General features: G+C 34.8%; 2 protein-coding genes across 2 annotated transcripts in view; both read right to left on the bottom strand.

The window, feature by feature from the left end:
* The window catches only part of Papss (3'-phosphoadenosine 5'-phosphosulfate synthase), a 38,021-nt gene extending 29,321 nt beyond the window's left edge, over positions 1–8,700 (bottom strand). Inside the window, exon 1 of the mRNA XM_073985841.1 lies at positions 8,089–8,700. Coding sequence (XP_073841942.1) covers positions 8,089–8,130 — 42 coding nt within the window. The 5' untranslated portion in view covers positions 8,131–8,700. The remainder of the gene's footprint in view (positions 1–8,088) is intronic.
* Positions 8,701–16,361: 7,661 nt separating this feature from the next.
* On the bottom strand, positions 16,362–20,162 carry LOC141403985 (ATP-binding cassette sub-family F member 3). Its single transcript, XM_073987132.1, has 9 exons — positions 19,929–20,162; positions 19,442–19,819; positions 19,165–19,382; positions 18,457–19,104; positions 18,216–18,389; positions 17,964–18,144; positions 17,100–17,409; positions 16,939–17,030; positions 16,362–16,835 (listed from the first exon to the last, which is right to left on the bottom strand). The coding sequence occupies exons 2-9, from the start codon at positions 19,784–19,786 to the stop codon at positions 16,683–16,685; spliced, it is 2,121 nt and encodes a 706-aa protein (XP_073843233.1). The 5' UTR covers positions 19,787–19,819; positions 19,929–20,162; the 3' UTR covers positions 16,362–16,682.
* Between the last annotated feature and the right edge of the window lie 1,164 nt (positions 20,163–21,326).

Raw genomic sequence — 21,326 nt, 5'->3', positions numbered from 1 at the left:
AAATAATGTGAAAGTATTATTCTAAAAACATAAATTGTGAATACAAAGCAAGAATTCTTCTGTATTACACTGCAAAGTTAGCTGTCCGTTTAAACGGACAGTGGCAAAATCCACTACCGTAAATTTGTTTGGGAAATTGATGTTTTTTACAATTACGGATAAAGTAAACATGCCGTTCTTTAGGGCGTACGATGGAAATTATTTTATAAAATGAAGAAGATAGAGAATATCTTTAAAAATATAAAACAGTTGGCTTTGTGCGTACGACTAAAAATGAAGTTTACTTTATACATATTTGTAAAAAACACCAATTTCCCATACAAATTTACGGTAGTGGATTTTGCCACTGTTCGTTTTAACGGACACCCGATTCCGGAAAAACTATAAGTTTTAAGAAAAAAAGTTACTTTTTAAAAAATGCTTAAAAATAAAAATAAAACTGAATTCAATAAGAAAATTTAAAATTTTCCAAAAAAATTTTTCTGGCGCTAAGTGGGTTAAGAAAACGAACACTTTTTCACTGTTGGACCCTGGAAAAATAAAAATAAAATATGGCAACCCTACTTGTCGAGTTATTTTATTGCTAATATTTATTATATCGTCTGCTCCGTCGGAAAAGGTCGTAAGTCCCTTTCAATAAATTTTTCAGGAGGAAGAAAAAACATTCCAGCGCTTTCCGTATTAAAGATTTTATTATGATGGTAAAGACAGTATTTTTCGTTTATTTATTCCGCTTCAATATCTGTACTTTGTTTGATAAAATTCCGTCGCGTTTGAGAGATAATTGGATGTGTTTGGACTTACGACCTTTTCCTTGTACAGTTTTGTATTTTTGTAGGGACTTACGACCTTTTCCTACAATTTACGGACGTTTTTAAAATAAAATATTTATACTTTACAAAACAATGTGGAACGGGTATTATAAGTTTGTTTTGCCCAATATTCGTGTAACATCGCAAAGTATTCGTCGTAGACCCCCTCCCCTTGCCATTTTTTTCATATCTTGACGAGATAAAGCGATCTAGCTATGTGTGTCCGTCCATCCATTAACAATTGTAATAAAACTACAAGCCTCAATTTTGGACCGATCGCCACGAAATATAGTGGAGAGGACCCCATTAGATGTTGGTTATGATCGAAAGGTGTGAAATGGACCAAACCCACAATTTTTACCCGACTTTGTAGCTGTCCTGTAGATTTGAGTTTAAGACAAATTATTAGCGGGTTTAATGGACCAAAACTTTTGTGTGAAATCTTATATATAAAAGACAATGTGTGTATGTTTGTATGTCCCGCATAGACTCAAAAACGGATGAATCATTTTTTTTTTTTTGAAAATTTCAGAGAATATACAAGGAACAACCGAGGTGAAAATAGGCTTTATATTTTTTGAAATTCGGAGGAGGTGGGGGCAAGAACTATTTTTCAAAAAACGCTTTTTTTGTAAAAGTTATGAAAGTATCGGTCAGAAAATTAATTTGCGAGGCAACGGTTGTTGAATCTCCAACCCTAAGTACTTTTTCCATGTAATTTTCAGATTATGCACAGGGATGTCCCTTGGTTTAAGTAGACTATATATGTATTTTGTTGAATTTCGTAGTAGCGGGTTACACCTGTGCCCTATTTTTTAAATGCGCTATATATAAAACTTACGAACGATTTTGTTTCCCCAATCCTGGGTACATATTTAAGCAATAAGACCCGACCAGAGTAAAATTCTAAGTCGGTATAACCATGACCGTCTGTCCGTCTTTTGAAATTAAGATACAGCTCGCAATTTTTAAGATAGATCTTCGTGATTTGGTATAGAAGTTTCTATTACTTCTAGGATGTTTGGTATTGATGTCATCAGAGCTTTCAGAATCACCCTTAAAACCATAGGGAACTAGACCCATGACACAATCGTCTAATTCCATTCCAAATTCATACAGCTCTTTGTTAGCAAAAATCATAATGCCTTCTTAGTTTTATAGCATTTCAATCAATTATTATTTAAGAATCATTTAATATTATAAACATTGCACTTACCCGTCCGTTAGAAGGTATTACTTTATTGAATTCAGAATACAAACTAATCTCGTTATGTGAATAAATGTCCCTAGAGAAACCACAAATTACCATTTGATAAAGTTAAGTAAAATATACGACAGTCAAAACAGTAAAAATTTTGATTTTTTTAAAAAATGTTCAATATATGAGGTATTTGAACACATACAGCATCACAATTTGTATCAATGAAAAGGCCAGAAGTTAATCTTTTATAATCAGTTCGCTTATAGGGGAAAATAGATTTCAAATGTAAATTTTCGTTGCAATATAAAAATTATCACATTTTTGTTCAAAAGTTTGGTCCACAGGCTCCGACAAATATCATCAAATTATCATCCAAAGGTGTAGGCTAGTTCTTTACATTGTACCCCAACCATGGATGACGTTAAACATTATATCTGAACTACATTAGCTGTAGTATTCTTTTAAAGTATACATTTCCCTGTGGACTTACGACCTTTTCGTACTCAAATTTGTACGTTTTGTGGACTTACGACCTTTTCCGACAAGAGCAAAATATATAAAAAAACGCCACATACTACCATTTTCTTTGTATCATACGACGTGTTTTGACTTGTACTATCATCCTGTAACAAAAACGCGATTTCCAAAAAAAGTGGACTTACGACCTTTTCCGACGGAGCAGACGATATGTGATACAAATTTTATCGAAATAAATTGAATTATCTTTATATTATTATTATGTTCTGATCTCTGTGTGTATATGAATAAAGATCACTTGTTGGCATTGCATCCATTCGCAGTCTTTTATTGTTTTTTATTTTCTCAAAAGAGAGGGAATAATGACTTTTTCTTGCCATAAATTAAGGTCAAGAGTTTTCATGACAGACGGACGAAGATATCAAAGAAATGTGTATGTAAATCATGAACCACATGCAAGCACAATCAAGCAAGCACACACAGATATCATTTTACATTTTAGTAAGTAGTTCACTGTCATATGTGGGTCAGTTTGGCCAGTTAGTTTAGTGATGATGTGTTAACTAAGTTATCTTCTTTTGTTTATATTTTGTCTTTCTATTAATGCCGGAGCCATTTCAGATACATTTCATTTATTTTCTCAAAAAAAAAAAATGGTAAAGAAAAGGTTATTAAAAAAAATAAAATAAAATAAAATAAAATAAAAAAGATCGGGAATATCAACGGTACCCGTATAGAAATAAGATAAAAGTTAGATAGCGATACGTCTGAGGAGCCTTCTTTACCAAAAGGGCGAAACATGTCATGTCACATTGTGGTGGGTGTACGGGTTCGAGTCTTCGGCTTTCCTTTTTCAGATGCAATATTGATCATAAAGCTCGATTTTCCAAGGAGAAATTAATTAAAAAAATAAAATTAAGATTTGAAAAATGCAAAGCCATTAGATAAACATCATTATCCGTCATTTTGATCATAATATGGTCATTCAACTTCTCACTCTCTCTCTCCTCCCAATGTCTCTCATTTAATCAATGCAAAAAAAAAAAAAAAAAAAAAACAGACATGACTGACTGTGAACAAAAGATGATGATGATTATTATTAAAGATAAAATTTAAAAAAAAAAAATAGCCACAGACTCTAAAAAAACAGAAACAGGTTTTATTTATGAATTATTTAATTCTTGTTTTGTTAAATATAGTCAATTATATTCTTTTTTATTTATAAATAAAACATTAACGATAAAATGGATAAATAGCTACAATGTAAGTTAATTGAATAATAATTATTACTGCATCTGGCTAACCCCCCTTCTTTTGTCTGGTCGGTTTTTACTCGAGGAAAAACTGTTACAATGTTTATATTTAAGTTTTTTTATATAGAAGCAGTTTATGGACCATATTAAATGAAACGTCTAATTTAGCTGATAAGATTGCCAAAAATTTGCATTTGAAATCTTATCAAAATTTGGCAAACATTTATGGACTGTAGGTTCACAAGGCAATGATGGAAAAATACGAATAAAAAAGCACTTGACGATGGTTCAAACCTCTATATAGGAGGTGGTGCTCTGACTTTGCAAAAGCTCTTTCTCCTGTACGCAAATACATCCGTATTTTGTTAGTGTTGATCTTAAGATAGTGTTTTTTTTTTAGTCTTCGGCAAACACTGGACAATAAGAGCTCGTAGTGAAATATGTTTGGACGAAATATTTCTCCAGATATATGGTCATTATCGGTGCACTCTCTCGGGCACTATTCGCACAAAATGTTAAAAAATTTCGCAATAGTGCAGTTTAAGGACATGCCTCGCATTGTTATAAATGTTTTTGTAGCGGGTTGTCCTCGCGTCTTTTTATCGAAAGCACGTCCATACTTCCTGAAACAATGGTCCAAAAAACTCCCAACTAAAATGACCGACGAGCTCTATAACATACGATTTGAGTGTCCCATTATGGGACAACACCTTCGTGTACCTCCTTCACAAAAGTTCAAAATTTTGCTTTAGTGCAGGGATGTTCGACGATCGTTTTGAAATTTTTGTCAAAGGTACAGCTTGTGGTCCGGATTACAAAGATTTATTGTTTTTCTGACACAATATCTCGAAATCTATAAAAATCCTATGCCGACAAACTAAAATAGCTGGTGGGTAAGACAACTATCGAAAAGAATGATTGACATTGGTCCAACCTATACGCATTGCAATACATTGCACACTAAACTCAAATCAAGGTGGTAGATGGACTCTATCGGACAACTCCTTTCGGTATCTCCCTCAGAAAAGTTCAAAATAAATGAAGGAATGATTCTCAATGAGTTCCAAGAAGGCAACATTCTATTCAGAAAAATCTTTGGAAGTACCCTTTGTTTCAGAAAGGGTCTTTGGAAGCACCCTTTGTTTCAGAAAGGGCCTTTGAAAGCTTCCTTTGTTTCAGAAAGGGACTTTGGAAGCATCATTTCTTTCAGCAAGAACACCTACTTTCAGAAAGGGTCATTGAAAGCACCCTTCCTTTCAGAAGAGGTCTTTTAAAGCACCTGTTTCTTCAGAAATGTTCTTAGGAAGCACCCTTTCTTTCAGAAGGTGTATTTAGAAGCTCTCTTTCTTTTATAAAGGATCTTTGGAAGCACCCTTTCTTTTATAAAGGATCTATCGAAGCTACCTTTCTTTCAGAAAGGATTTATAAAAGCATGCTTTCTTCCAGAAAGTGTCTTTGGAAGCAGCCTCTCTATCAGAAAAGTTTTATAGAAGCACCATTTCGTTTAGGAAGGATCTTTGGAAGCACCCTTACTCTCAGAAAGGGTCTTTGGAAGCATCCACTTTTTCAGAAAGTGGCTTTGGAATCAGCCTCTCTATCAGAAATGTTTTATAGAAGCACCATTTCGTTTAAAAAGGATCTTTGGAAGCACCCTTACATTCAGAAAGGGTCTTTGAAAGCACCCCTTCTCTCCGAATGGGTCTTTGGAAGCACCCTTTCTTTCAGAAAGGGTCTTTGGAAGCACCCTTTCTTTCCGAAAGGGTCTTTGGAAGCACACTTTCTTTCGGAAAGGGTCTATAGAAGCAGCCTTTGTTTCAGAAAGGAATTACATAAGTGTCATTTCTTTCAGAAAGGGTCTTTGGAAGCACACCTACTTGCAGAAAGGGTCATTGAAAGCACACCTACTTTTAGAAAGGGGTATTGAAAGCACACCTACTTTTAGAAAGGGGTTTTGAAAGCACCCTATCTATCAGAAAGGGCCTTTGAAAGCACCCTTCCTTTCAGAAGGGGTCTTTTGAAGCACCTATTTCTTCAGAAATGGTCTTTGGAAGTACCCTTTCTTTCAGAAAGTGTCTTTGGAAGCTCTCTTTCTTTTAGAAAGGTTCTTTGGAAGAACACTTTCTTTTACAAAGGATCTATCGAAGCGACCTTTCTTTCAGAAAGGATCTATCAAAGCACGCTTTCTTTCAGAAAGCGTCTTTGGAAGCATCCATTCTTTCAGAAATGGTCTATGGAAGCACACTTACTTTCAGAAAGGGTCTTTGGAAGCACACTTACTTTCAGAAAAGGTCTTTGGAAGCACCCTTTCTTTCGGAAAGGATCTTTGGAAGCTATCTTTCTTTTAGAAAGATTCTTTGGAAGCACCTTTTCTTTCCGAAAGGGTCTTTGGAAGCACACTTTCTTTCCGAAAGGGTCTTTGGAAGCACCCTTTCTCTCGGAAAGGGTCTATAGAAGCAGGCTTTGTTTCAGAAACGGATTACACAAGTGTCATTTCTTTCAGAAAGGATCTTTGGAAGCATCCTTTGTTTCAGAAAGTGTCTTTGGAAGCACCCATTCTTTCAGATGGCGTCTTTGGAAGCACCTGTTCATTCAGAAATGATCTTTGGAAGCAACCGTTCTTTCAGATGTGGTCTTTGTAAGCATCCATTCTTTCAGAAAGTGTCTTTGGCAGTCTTTGAAATCAATCCCTCTGTCAGAAAAGTTCTATAGAAGCACCCTTTCGTTTAGGAAGGATCTTTGGAAGCACCCTTACTTTCAGAAGGGGTTTTTGGAAGCACACTTACTTTCAGAAAAGTTCTTTGGAAGCACCCCTTTTTTCGGGAAAGGTCTTTGAAAGCACACTTTCCTTCCGAAAGGGTCTTTTTGGAAGCAGCCTTAGTTTAAAAAAGGGTCTTTGGAAGCACCCTTTCCTTCAAAAGGGGTCTTTGGAAGCGCCTGTTTCTTCAGAAATGGACTTTGGAAGAACCCTTTCTTTCAGGAAGTGTCTTTTGAAGCTCTCTTTCTTTTAGATAGGTACTTTGGAAGCGACCTTTCTTTCAGAAAAAATCTATCAAAGCACGCTTTCTTTCAGAATGGGTTTTTGGAAGCATCCATTTTTTCAGAAAGTGTCTTTGGAAGTCTTTGAAATCAGCCCCTCTATCAGAATAGTTTTATAGAAGCACCCTTTCGTTAAGAAAGGATCTTTGGAAGCACCTGTTCTTTCAGAAATGATCTTTGGAAGCAACTGTTCTTTCAGATGTGGTCTTTATAAGTAGCCTTTGTTTCAGAAAGGGTCTTTGGAAGCGCCCTTTCATTACCTAGCCCAGTCTATGTTTCTCCTATTGTTTCCTCCAATTGTCTGTCCATGTTATAGCCTTTCAAACAGTGATTAAATTCTCATAGACAACAAAAAGAACTCTTTCTCTCTTCCACACAACCTTAGAAACCAAAATCAAATACTGAACATAATAAAGATAACAATATTGGTCAAAGATAATGATAAAATGAGTTTGAAAAAAAAAAATTACTTAAATTATCTACAAAGATAGCAAGTAACGTAAATTGCATTCGTAATGAAAAAATGTGAAATTGGCAAATATTTTTTGAATATTAGCCACAATATAAATTATTTAAAAATGCTTACAAGTCATTAATTCGCTGACTCGACGATAAACCCCAAGAGTAAAGGGTTTATAAAAATAACAAAGCACATTTATTACTTTTATTAACCTTTATTTTCGTTTCTCGGGAAAATGGTAATAACCAACATTTCTTGGGTTCTTATCTGCAAGAGAGAGAACATCCATGCCCTAAAGCCGGTAACTTTTCACTCCATATGTAATATGTCATATTGCGGGGTACACGTTATGGTACATTTCAAACATGTTCTTTAGAAAGTTAATTTGTCTGTGATTATTTAATTTCCTGTTTATACTCGTACTTCCCTCGGAGACGAGAAGATCCCCTTTCAGTATGAAATAAGTCCTTCCTCACGACTTGGTACGTTTCCCTACACAAGTTTTGTCCGTTATTCCGTCATTTCCTGATGCGTTTATCTTTATAAGTTGGGAGAACTCATATGTTGACCATACTTCCATATGTTGACCATATTTCTAAAACGACTAAATTATTAAGAAAATTGTACACGTCACAGATTTATCTCTATATAACCCCATCTCCAACAATAACAAAATGTAAACATTTACTTCCATCTCATCCCCCTTGTTTTCCCCAGATATAACAAGTTTTTTTGAACTTGTTTTAGAAGTGGGTCAAACAGCTGTTTTTCCAAACAAATTCTACAATTCTATTTGATAACCCAATTAGAATTTCTAGTACAAACACTTTTATACCTAAACAAACTTACCGTCTTTTGGCGTTTTTTGCTGGTTTCAGGTGTTTCACTCATATTGTATTGATAAGAAAATATTTATTCACAATTGTTGTTATTTGTATTGAGAAATGTGCACGTTCTGTTTCTTGGAATTGAATTTACATACAATATAGCACGCACGGGACAAGATTCGTTTAGCCACTGCCTAAAAGCAAACGCTAAGATATGAAGTCTCTTTTTATCGTTCGTTAAAATACTTATGCACCGTCAGTCGTTAATCTCGGCAAACAAATATGTACTAATATCTTTTTTTATTCCCTAATAATTTGGTTTACTTGGAAATTGTTGTAGCACAAGAAAAAAAAAAACAAAAATTACGCTACACACAGATACTTTTCGCCACTCATACAAAGACAGGTTAGGTAAACATAGGAGGTTTGATCAAACAACACGCTTTTTATTATTTATTGTTTGGTTTTTGATGGAAGCACTTGTTTTAGCTAATATTAGAATCTATTATTTATTTAATTTAAATAATTTATATTTTTAATTGAAAATCTTTTACTTTTCATTGATAAATGCAGTGTTTTCTACAGATGTTCTCACTCTCCCAGCTCTCTCTCTCTCTCACGGTTGTTTTTTGACAAGTGGTGGACAACGGTTATCATTTCATAGCGATTAGCAAAATGAAACATGGGGGTTGTCATTCAAAGTGATTGATTTACAGATTTTGGCGGGAGCGAAAATAAATTAACGCATTTTAGGAGATTTGATTTCCGTTGAAGCAAATGTTGTTTAAAATATCAATTTGCATGTGGTTTTACTTTCTTTACAGATTATGGCGGGATAGAAAATAAATTGAAAGGAGAATAATGCATTTTAAGAGATTGATGAAGCAAATGTTGATTAAAATATCAATTTACATGTGGTTTTACGATTTATAGCCTTATAGCCTGTTCCACTATGTCGAACGAAAATGAAACCGAAAGGAAAACAACTAAACTCGTGTATGGTATTTAAATTTTTTAGTTGCTTTAAAGCAAACACAAAGTCAATATTGCCATGAAAACCAAGGTTTAGGTGTTTTTCGTTCACAATCTTTCGACAAAGTGAAAAAGGCCCTTAAATTTGTGAAAACTACTTAAGATTTTCAGAACCAAATATATTAATACAATCCGACCAGATTGACCCGAAACCAGATACCTCAGACTTAAGGATATGTATTGTAGGTCCAACATACTTTTTTCTTGACTTAAGTTCAGCCTAAAATCGTGCCTCGAAGCGTTGGAAGTCTATATTTTGGAATTTATGGATTTGCCCCACAAAAGATGGATGTACATATATCATTATAATCGGGACAACAATATCTATATTTGTATTCCGAGCAGTGCCTTTAATTCAAACTTTAATCGCCTATTGGCCTCCGGTTGAAATTTTCCGTATTCAGAGTCCCTTATTGGGGATATATCAATTCGCCACCTGGAAGATATACACACTTGTAGTCAGGGAAACGAGACATAATCTTAGTGAAAAACGCATAGTAATACGATTGGTGTCCCTAAAAATGGATCAAATTCCAGGAAGTATAGACTTCCACCACCGAAGATATATGTCATTGTAATCAGGACAACAAGGCCTACATCTGTTAACAATTTTATAGTAATCTTTGTGATGCTCATATACTGAACTTAAGTCAGTTTAAATCCTTATTTTGTTCTACCTTTTACCTTTAGAACTGATCAAATTTTTCTTTTGTGTAATTTTTATCAGGTGGGTGAAAATGGTGCTGGTAAATCTACACTATTAAAAATCATTGTTGGTCAACTTACCACTCCTCTTGGTAACATAGTTTTACATCGTAGCCTGAGAATAGGTTTGTTTTGCCCAGCATCATGTTGATCATTTAAATATGAATTTAACATGCGTTGGTGTATTGGCTGAACTATTTCCTGGACGGCCTGATGAAGAATATCGTCGCCAATTGCGTAGTTTTGGAATATCTGGTACCTTGGCATTGCAAAGCTTGGCAAGTTTGTCGGGAGGACAAAAATCTAGGGCGGCTTTGGCAAAAATGTGCATGGGTATGTGTGCTGTTGTTTAGGCATTTCAACAGAAAAATAAAAAAGTAACTGAACTTGTTTTCTTTTGCAGCTGAACCAAGGATTCCTATTTTCGATTTCAAACAAGGCAGACGTGTTTTCAGTCATATAAAATAAAATAAATTTTATTTTTTTGGAAATTGAAAAATAGAATTTCCTTTGGATTCTGATTTTTGAAATGGATTTGACCTCATTGGGCAAGCTCGCTTGCAATCCTTCGGAGAATATACCCCCAGATAAATCATGTACAATTACGAACTCTGATTCTAAAATCGGAAATCTCTCGCAAAACTCGAAGCATCTGGGACAAGAGAATTGGCTTCCAGCAGCTTCATCAAAAGTCAAAGAAGGGAATCTTAAAGCCGTGGTGACAAATGTTGAACAGTTGCCCCTATTGAAACCTATTGAAGATGATAATTCTATTGATATGGAAGAATGTGCTCCCTCAGACGATGAAGTTTTTCAACTTGTAGAAAGAAAACGGAAAATTGCTCATGGTTCAAAAAAAGCTAAGGTAGATATGTCTAATTTTCGTACAAACACGCCTATTAGTCTGGCCGCAACACCTGGTCAATCCCTATCGTCTTGCAACAGATTTGCTTTATTAAGGGATCTAGATGTGAAATCAGATAACGAATATCAGAAAAGAGTTCCTGTAAGGGAAGTTCCAGATGAAGATATTGTTCATGTTAAAAGAAAATCCTTTTGTCCTCCTATTTTTCTCTTTGGGGTTGATATGCAAAGCCTCATTAAAGATCTTAAAGCCAGGAATATTAAATTTAAACTTGTAAACAAAAGCAGACACAAGAGCAAGCTTTACTTAGAGGATGCCAAAATACACTCAGAACTTATGAGCTTATTACGCGAAAAAAAATTAGATTCTTATTCTTACACTCCCAAGGAGTTGAAGCGCCAATCTATTGTTCTTCGTGGTCTTTTACATAACACCGACGTTGACGACATCAAAGCATATCTAGATGCCCTAGTGCCCGATACTGTGTTCAATGTCACAAAATTTACTACTTCCTTCTCGAAGAAAAACAATTTTGATACAGGTCTTTTTCTGGTAACGCTTCAATATAGTAAATCGACATCTGAATTGAAAGCAGTAAGATATGTATTGGACCAAAGAGCATTTTGGGAGATTCCTAAGAGAAACTCGGGAAATATTCAATGTTATAGATGCCAGCAATGGGGACATATGTCCCGTAACTGCAATAGAGAATCTGCTTGTGTGAAATGTGATAAAAGCCATGAACCAGGTCAATGCTCTTTCGTTCAAAGTGAGGGAAATCTACCTTTCTGTGTAAACTGTAAAATCCGCGGTCACCCATCTAGCTTTAGAGGATGTCCCGAATATTTAAAATATGTAGAGTTGAAAAAGAAAGCACGATCAGCCGCTACTGAGAGGAAAGAAAAAGCTAACAAAAATGTTTTTAACGCCATTTCATCGTTTTGTCTCCCTAATATATCGTACTCAGATGCCTCACGTGGTGAGCGGTCATCTTCCAACAAACCTAAAATTGTTGAAGAATTTTTAAAATTGGCCAAAGAACTTTGTCCACCAAAAGTAATTTCTCTCGAAGAAAAAATTGCCACATTTATGGGAAACTTAAAATCGCTTTCTAAGGAAGAGGCTGTGCAGCAGTGTATAAGCCTCTTACGTGAAGTTAACGACTTCTATGGTCCGTAATATTCTTAATCTAATCACTTTTAATGTTAGGTCATTAATTGATTGTGGCCGTAGGTACGAGCTTCTCAATATTGTAAACACTTACAATATTGACGTTGCTTTTATTCAAGAAACTCACTTGCGTTCAAGAAGTTCTGCTTTTGGTTTCGATAACTATAATTTTATTAGAGATGATAGTTCTCAGGGTGTTGCTATTTTAATTAGACAAAATTTTAAATGTAAAAAAGAAGTTATTGCAGGTTTCAGTTTGCCAAGTTTATTTATTTCTGTCGAGGTCTACATTAATGGTGTTTGTAGGAAAATTTTGTTAGGTTCAATTTACATTCCCTGTAATTCCGCTAATTCACTGGTGTTAAGCTCCCTTGTAAGTTTGGGCAATTTTTCCAGAGGGTATGATTTCACATTTATTGGTGGTGATTTTAATGCGAGGCATATTTCCTGGGGAGATTCAGTAAATAATTTGAACGGTAATAGTTTTTATGATTTTCTCCAACAGCATCCTTATTATTTTTCCAGAATTTCTTCATCTTGTCCCACTTTTCCGAACGGATCATCATTTTTAGATCACTTCCTTGTTTGTTCTTATGCCACGGATTTATCCACTCCCATTTGTTCAACATCGTGTTTACCCACCTTTTCAGACCATTTTCCTTTAAAATTGAATGTCGTACTTCCTAGTTTTGATATAGTTTTGCAACCTCCGTCAAGTTTTGTCAGTTATCGTAACTGCAATTGGGAAAATTTTAAGTATGATGTAACTGAAAATATTCTGAATCACTATCCAAATGCAGATACAAATTTGTCAAACAATGAGATCGATGAATATATTCATAAATTTGTTCGTACCGTTACTTCAGTTTCCGAAATTCATTCAGAAAAAGTCCTGACTGGAAAAAGAAAATTTATTGTTTCTGATAGAATAAAAAATTTGTACAGAATTAAGTATGCTTGGCAGAAACAACTTAAAAGACTTTACCAAACTTCTAGTAACAGACACAGTCCTGAATACAGTTTATTATCTAAACAAATTCAATTATTGGGAATTATTATTAAAAAACAGGTAGAACTTGAACAAATTTCGCATTTTAATGAAAAACTTAAAGGAATTAAACCGGGCCCGAAGGCGCACCGACAAGTTTTCAACATTACTGGTCATCGGAAAACCAAACCCATTGAAAAATTATCTGTCGATGGTACCAATATTTCTAATGATTCTGAGTGTCTTAACCAATTAAATTCGTATTTTTCGAATTTATATAACAATCCTTCTCCTAATTCTTCAGCAAATGAAGAATTAATAGGCAGTTATATTGCTAACGTCCCCCAACACAGTTTTTCATTTCCAAGTGATTCGGATGCAAGGAATCGGGGTAGATGTGAATTCCTTACAACAACAAAAGAAGTTGTAGACATTGTAGGCAATGTAAACAATAAGAAATCATCAGGGATCGATTCGCTTTCCAATTTTATCATTCGCAAACTTCCTATGAAAGCATTCGAATTTTTGGCAATAGTTTTCAATAATTGTATTTCCAATGGATATTTTCCTGATTCTTGGAAAATTTCGAAGATAATTCCTATAAAGAAAAAAACCAATAGTGATGATATTTCAAATTTAAGGCCAATATCTTTATTATCAAATTTAGGCAAACTATTCGAGGTAGTTCTTCGTGTCAAAATGGATATTGGAGTCAACCTGCCGTATGTACCAAATTCTCAGTTCGGTTTCAAAAAGGGACACTCTACTGTCGATGCTATGCTAAAATTTCACAACGACATTGTTTTAAATTTGAGGGAAAAGAAATGTACAGTTGCGGTGCTTCTTGATGTTGAAAAAGCTTTTGATCATGCAAGTCATAATGGAATATTGACCAAAATGATTAGAATCGGAATTAGTCCCTTAATGATTAAATTATTTAAAAGTTTTTTCACAAATAGAAAGTTTTGTGTCCAATTTCAAAATCAGGTATCAAATTTATCAAATGTAAAGTGTGGTGTCCCTCAAGGTTCAGTATTGGCACCCCATTTATACAACATTTTTATGTACGATTTCCCTCACAATTATGAAAATTCATTAGGCATTTTATATGCGGATGATTCTTTATTGTATTCCCACAGCGAATCTCCCGCTAGAGCATTATTAAATATTTCTCAATACCTTGACAATGTGAAACAATTTTATGACACATGGGGCATAAAAATTAATGCTGCAAAGTGCGAAGCCATTTGCATCAGAAATGCTTCGGGTAAATGTAAAAGATTTGTTGTTCCGGAAAGCAAATCTTTACAGCTGTTTTTAAATGGGGTTGAAATACCATTTAAAGATAAGGTCACATATCTTGGTATCGAATTTAATAAACTTTTTAAATTTAATGGGCATGCCAGAAAAGCACGAAATAAAGCTCAAGGCGTTTTTGTATCATTTTTAAAAATTCTCTATAATAAAAATCTACCTGTCCGCACAAAATTGATGCTATATAAGACTTGTATTCGGCCTGTTATTTTGTACGGGGTTCCTATTTGGTTCAATATATCTCCGTCTGTTATGAAAGAACTTGAAATCTTAGAGAGGAAAATTTTGAGACTCTGTATCGGTAAAAATTTTAAGTGCGTCAATAAAAGATATTCTAATAACTACATTTATACAAATTGTAAGATTAAGCGGCTTTCTAGGTACGTCTGTGATATGTTGGAAAAGTTCAACCAGAGATTGGCACTTCATGAAAATCAACACATGTCTGAAGTTGTGAATAGTCAAGTAAACATTAGCTGGTCAAATGTTTATTATTTATCCCCTTTGGGACTTTCATTAGAACACAACGATGGTATTTCTGGGTTTTACGAAAAGGCCCTTGCCGGAACCCACCGAGGGTAGTTACATGTTTACCTTCTTTTGTCTGTTTTTGTTTTTTTTTTTCTTTGTTTTTTTTAGTTTTAAGTACACAACCCCTAAAATTAAGAAACCTTTTAATCAGCCCCGGGAGCAAGGGCGTATATACCTTTATAAACACTATCTATGTATATAAGCGACAATCTATGTATAAGCCTGATGCTGTAAACACCATTTAATCATTGCGATAATACATTATAGTCGTAAGTGTTCATTATTATGTAAAAAAAAATCACCTTATTGTTATCCTTTAGTCTCAATAAATTAAAAAAAAAAAAAATTGCAGCTGAACCAAATTTTTTAGTACTCGATGATAGGGATCGATTAGGGATCGATTATGGATAGCAACTCAACTGTAGTTGCGTTGCCAGATAAGAAAATCACACAATTAAAATAACTGAAACGATAGAAATTTTTGTTAAAATACATTCAATATCAGTGTTTTGAAGCTTCAAATATCAATTTAATTGCGGAAATGGAAATTTCTATTATTCGACCCAATAGATATTGAGACAATAGATGCCCTGGGAAAGGCAATAAATGCTTTTAAGGTATGTAAAAGGTTTTAGAAACGACTACCTCTCCAGCCTTTTATGGTACTCTTCTTATATGCCGCTAATAATATGCATCCTCCCTTCTGAAATGAAATAAAAGCTATGTTCCTTTACGTGAAAGAATCTTCAAGTTTCACCACTTTTTATTCGAAAAGCGGTCCTTCAGACTGTTTAAAACTTTTACTACCATTTTCAAAAGTAAAGGAACATTTGCAGCTCTTTAGATTTCATTTGACGTTTGAGCAATGGAACTGACAGTTGAAATCGAGTGGATTTCGTAATAATTGTGTCTTACAGTATGTTTACATTTACAAAAACGAGTGGATTTCAACTGTCAATTCCTTTGTTTATACGTCAAATGAAATCTCATCTGAAATCCATTGGATTTTATTTGACGTTTAAGCAATGGAATTGACAGTTGAAAACGAGTGAATTTCGTAAATGTAAACTTAGCATGAATATCCTGATAATTGAAGGCGTTTTTACACGGAAGAGTAACTGCTATCATATCACTCGTGAATAATAACGGCTATTTTTAACGTACACAGTGAGAGTATGATTGAGCGCTGTGTCAAACGCTAATAAAACAAATTTCCTCTTTTTATTTATTCATTGTTGACATTTGTAATGAAATATAGGCCGACTTCCGTATTGTCAGTTGCTTTGTATTCGTACATGAAACTAGGTGTTATTAAATCGATTTCTTACTGCAATTTCATAAAATGACTCTAGTATGGAACTCGATTTAAGAACCCCTAGTTTCATGCAGAAATACAAAGCAACAGACAATACGGAAGTCAGCCATAAACGTTTATTCCGTGTTTACATCTAATAAAAACAGTGCCTGAGTAACGGCCGTTAACTGAAGTCGTTTTTACATATTGTTGACAATTTTATGCAATAGATGGCGCGCTCTGGATCTGCTATATTTGTGCAAGTTACCTTAGCCTAACATTTAATGGAAAAAAGAAAACCAAAAACCATTTACATACGCCTTCGCCTATTTAAACACATTTAGAATGTGTCTTAAGGATTGTTTTTTACGATCCTTCTGAGTTAAAAGTATATTATTTTTTGTTGTTTATAAATAAATTTATTACAATAGTGTTCATGTGTGTGTGTGATGAGTAGAAGATGAGTTACATTTACTGTATCAGTGTGTATTTATTAAATTCATTCTATTTTTTCTTAATTTTATAGGCCATTTTCACTTAATCTCACATGTACAGATTGCAAATAAATTTCAAAAATGTTTCTTTTTCGGTTGTTGTTGGCCTTTTATATAGTGTGTATATTTTGTTAGTTTATATACGTTTAGGTCAAATTGTAACATGAAACCCCCTTTTGTTGTTAAGGATGTACCACATAAAAAAAAAAAAACAAATAAAAATTTAACTATTGGCTTCGATTTCTTTGTAGACTTCACGTTTATATTCATCTAGACCGCCTTCAATGGCGCGTACGGTACGATTGCCACAGACCCATAATTCTTTGCATACTACTTTGATAAGACGTTCGTCGTGAGATACTAGAATGACACCACCCTAAAGAAGGGAGAAAGAGGAGAGGATAGATATTATTAGCGGTATATAAGAAGAGTGCCATAAAAGGCTGCAGATGCAGTCGTTTCTAAAACCTTTTACATACCTTAAAAGCATTTATTGCTTTTCCCAGTGCATCTATTGTCTCAATATCTAAATGATTTGTGGGTTCATCGAGTACTAAGAAATTTGGTTCAGCTACAAAAGAAAAAAGTTAAGTTACTTTTTTATTTTTATGTTGAAATGCATAAAAAACAACACACATACCCATGCACATTTTTGCCAAAGCCACTCTAGATTTTTGTCCTCCCGACAAACTTGCCAAGCTTTGCAATGCCAAGGTACCAGATATTCCAAAACTACCCAATTGGCGACGATATTCTTCATCAGGCCGTCCAGGAAATAGTTCAGCCAATACACCCACACATGTTAAATTCATATTTAAATGATCAACATGATGCTGGGCAAAATAACCTATTCTCAGGCTACGATGTAAAACTATGTTACCAAGAGGAGTGGTAAGTTGGCCAACAATGATTTTTAATAGTGTAGATTTACCAGCACCATTTTCACCCACCTGTTAAAAATTACACAAAAAGAAAATCTGATAAGTTCTAAAGGCAAAAAGTAGAACAGAATAAGGAGTTAAATTGACTTAAGTTCAGTATAGGAGCATCACAAAGATTACTATAAAATTGTTAACAGATGTAGGCCTTGTTGTCCTGATTACAATGACATATATCTTCGGTGCTGGAAGTCAATACTTCCTGGAATGTGATCCATTTTAAGGGACACCAATCGTATTGCATTGCGTTTTATACCAAGAGTATGTCTCGTTTCCCTGATTACAAGTGTGTATATCTTACAGGTGGCGAATTGATATATCCCCAATAAGGGACTCTGAATACAGAAAATTTCAACCGGAGGCCAATACGCGATTTAAGTTTGAATTTGAGGCACTGCTCGTAATACAACGAAATTTTGATTAGAGGTAGACATTGCTGTCCCCATTATAATGCTGTACATCCATCTTTTGCGGGGCAAATCCAAATTTCCAAAATATAGACTTCCAAAGCTTCGAGACACTATTTTAAACTGAACTTAAGTCAAGAATAAATCTGTTGGACCTACAATACATATCCTTGAGTCTGAGGTAGCTGAAAGGTTGACATCCTTAAACACAGGTAGTGGATCCTTGGGATTGTATCTGAATTCAATTTCCGATATGGCCAATACAGGTGGATTTAAGGGTTCAACATCAGGGAATTTCAGTTTAACTTCAACTTCTTTTTCCACTGGTTTCAGTTCAGGCCTATAAAAAGAAAATATTAGAAATTAATATTAGCATTTCCAATAAAAATATTTGTATTCAAAGCGACTTACAATTTTTCCAACATTTTAATTTTTGATTGTACCGATGCGGCACGATTTGCATTATAACGGAAACGATCAATAAACTCTTGGACATGTTGGCGATGAGCCATTTGCGCCTCATATTCACGCCTTTGGGCTTTGAGTTTTTCATTTTTGGTCTTTTCGAATTGTTCATAGTTGCCCCTGCAAGCAAAAAAGTGAAAGGTAGACGATACACAACCTCCGTATGGCAAACAAAAACTTAACATACTTATAAGCCTCCAGCTGCTGGGAATGTAAGTGAATAATATCTGTTGGTACGGTATCCAAAAAGTTACGATCGTGAGAAACCACCAATATAGTTGTGGGCCATGACTGCAGATACGTTTCTAACCATATAATGGCTTTAATATCCAACATGTTTGTCGGTTCATCAAGCAATAGCAAATCGGGTCGCGAAAATAAAGCCCTAGCCAATGCCAAGCGCATACGCCAACCACCAGAAAATGATTTTGTGGGTCTCTGTTGCATATCGGCGTCAAAACCTAAACCTTTAAGAATCACCGAGGCCCTTGCCACCGCCTTGTCAGCTTCAATATTTTGCAAGGCCGTGTATACCTCACTTAGCTCGGCATTTAATTTTGCATCCTGTGTACCACTATTTAGCAGGGCCATAATTTCTTTTTCTCTTGCCAAAAGTCGGGTACGTTCGGTATCACATTCAAGTACACTATCTACGGCTGGAGTGTCATCACCCACAACTTCCTGTTCAACATGGAGTACAGATATGTGGGATGGTATTTGTAATTGACGTTCGGATATCATACGCAACAGGGTGGTTTTACCCAAACCATTGCGACCCACAAGACCATAACGACGACCAAATGATAGCAGGAGATTGGCATTTTGCAGCAGTACCCTAGAAAAACAGAATTTTTCATTATTATAGAATATAAAAACCCTGAAATATTTTTCTCACTTGTCGCCAAACGCCAAATCGAAATTCTCAATTTTAATATCCATGGAACGATTTGTTCCTTTGGCATCCATTTTTGTGGCTTTTTTATTTGTAACCTGAGAGGCTGTGGCCTGTTGCAGTTTAACCGGCGCCTGTGGTCCCTTGTTGGCATCTTGGCGTTTTTCTTGCTTCTGTTGTAGTTTTGCCTGGGCCTTCTCCAATTTTTTGGCATCAATTTTCTGCAAAGAAAATAAACATTTAAAAAAACTGCAATTGCATTGCTTTTCTTTTCACTTACATTCCCTGAATCTTTATTAACCAGCCATATACTGTGCATATCATTATCACCAGATTCCATGGTTTTGGCCATTTCTGCGATATTCACGGGAGCGTTGAGTACCTTTTGCTGGACACTGTTATTATTGCCAACATTCATGATAGTGAAAAATTGTTCACATAATTCACGAACATCATCTTCGGACTTTTCACTGTTGACACTCTGCAGAATATCACCGACAGCATCATAAATATCATCCGCCGTCTCAAAATCTTCAATGGATTCGAGCACACCTTCAACATAATCTTTGGATTCATTATCCAAGGCTGGAAACTCCTTTTTTAGTATTGCAGTAAATTTGCTCATTTTACTGATGTCGCTGGCTGTTGATATATGTATCTGTATTCCAATGTAAAGCGCGTTAGACTATGATGACCGTGAAGTGTGAACTTGAATGAAGAACCCCCTTTGCAAAAAACTAAACCCACTAACTCAGTTCAACTCTCACCAGTTGCTGTTGCTGGGTTAATGTGACGTGTGTTACTTTTGTTGATTAATTCGTTTGATATATGTAAAAATCGGGATTTCAATTAAGCAGGTGCAAGAATTCAGTTTTTAATTTATATTAAATACTGTGGAACACGCTGCAAATTATATTCTCTAAAAATTTTCAATTTTCCCAACACAAAATTAATCAACCACACGTCCCAACGAGTGAACTGTCAAAAAGGCTGTCTTCTTCTATTTTCGCAGGTGGCATTCAAATATGAAATGATAACATTTAGGTGACAAGAGATTTCTTATAGCTGGTTTCTACTTATGCTCCGAAATCCAGTGGATTTCACGAAATCAGGAAATACACCCCGTTGTTTACACTTATTTGTTGTAGATTTGCGGTACAACAACCACATGAAAACTTCAAGAACAAACTTGACATCACTTACACATTTTTCATGTAGTTGTTGTTTTCAACGCGCAACCGTATGTGTTTGGCCCATGTGTTTGGCGCAACCGTATGTGTTTAGCCCATTATGGCTATATTACACCATATGCTTTTTTACATGTATGTTGTCACTCTGGGTATACTAATATACAGACCAGCTGGCGTCATACATGTGAAAAAGCATATGGTGTAATAGATCCATTAGTGTTTTATAAACAAATAATTAAAGGTAAAAAGGGGCATAATTACGACATTCGATCGAGTATTTGCTTGTGAATGAAAAAAATCGAACTATAAAAACCTATGTGTTCCTCAAAGAACATTAAGAAGGTAGATGGTAAAAAATGTTGTTCTTTTAAGCAAAAACTAAAAAACAAATTTATTAATGAAAAATGTAAATATTTGTTGAAATCGTTGAAACTTTGGGTAATAATTTCGGAATGAAGTTGTGCTAGAAAACTGTACGAAATGATTTATTTTTTGTAAACCTTTTTGACATTGTTGTGTACAAAGTCCCGGTACACACTAGAGTGATGTTATTGAAAAATTTTCATGAAATTATGCGTCTCTAGATCGACTTCCATAGTAGAGTAAAATCTAAAAATTGCTGCAGTGAGGAACTCGATTTAAGAACGCCTAATTTCATGAAATTTTTTAATGAAATTCACGCTAGTGTGGACCGGGACTTATTCATCTACCTACGGTTGGTGGCGCGAATAGGTTTTCATAGTTTGATTTTTTCATTGTCGAGCAAATACTCGGTCGAATCGAATGTCGTAATAAGGCCCAAGATAATTTTTTGAAAGAAATTTGTTTTCATTTTATCTCACATCTGTAGTGGGATTCTGTAACTCATTTTTGCTGTTACCGACAACAATCGGTAAAATTAAATCGCAAAATTATGACTAAAAACATAAAGAAAAGTTGGCATCACTGTTTGTGTCGGTAGAGGCTAGCGACTAC

The sequence above is a fragment of the Musca autumnalis genome, unplaced genomic scaffold (assembly GCF_047663935.1).
Source record: "Musca autumnalis isolate F117 unplaced genomic scaffold, ASM4766393v1 scaffold_4, whole genome shotgun sequence".
NCBI lineage: Eukaryota > Metazoa > Arthropoda > Insecta > Diptera > Muscidae > Musca > Musca autumnalis.
Note: the sequence above shows the minus strand (reverse complement) of the source record. Positions and strands in the feature narration are given on the sequence as shown.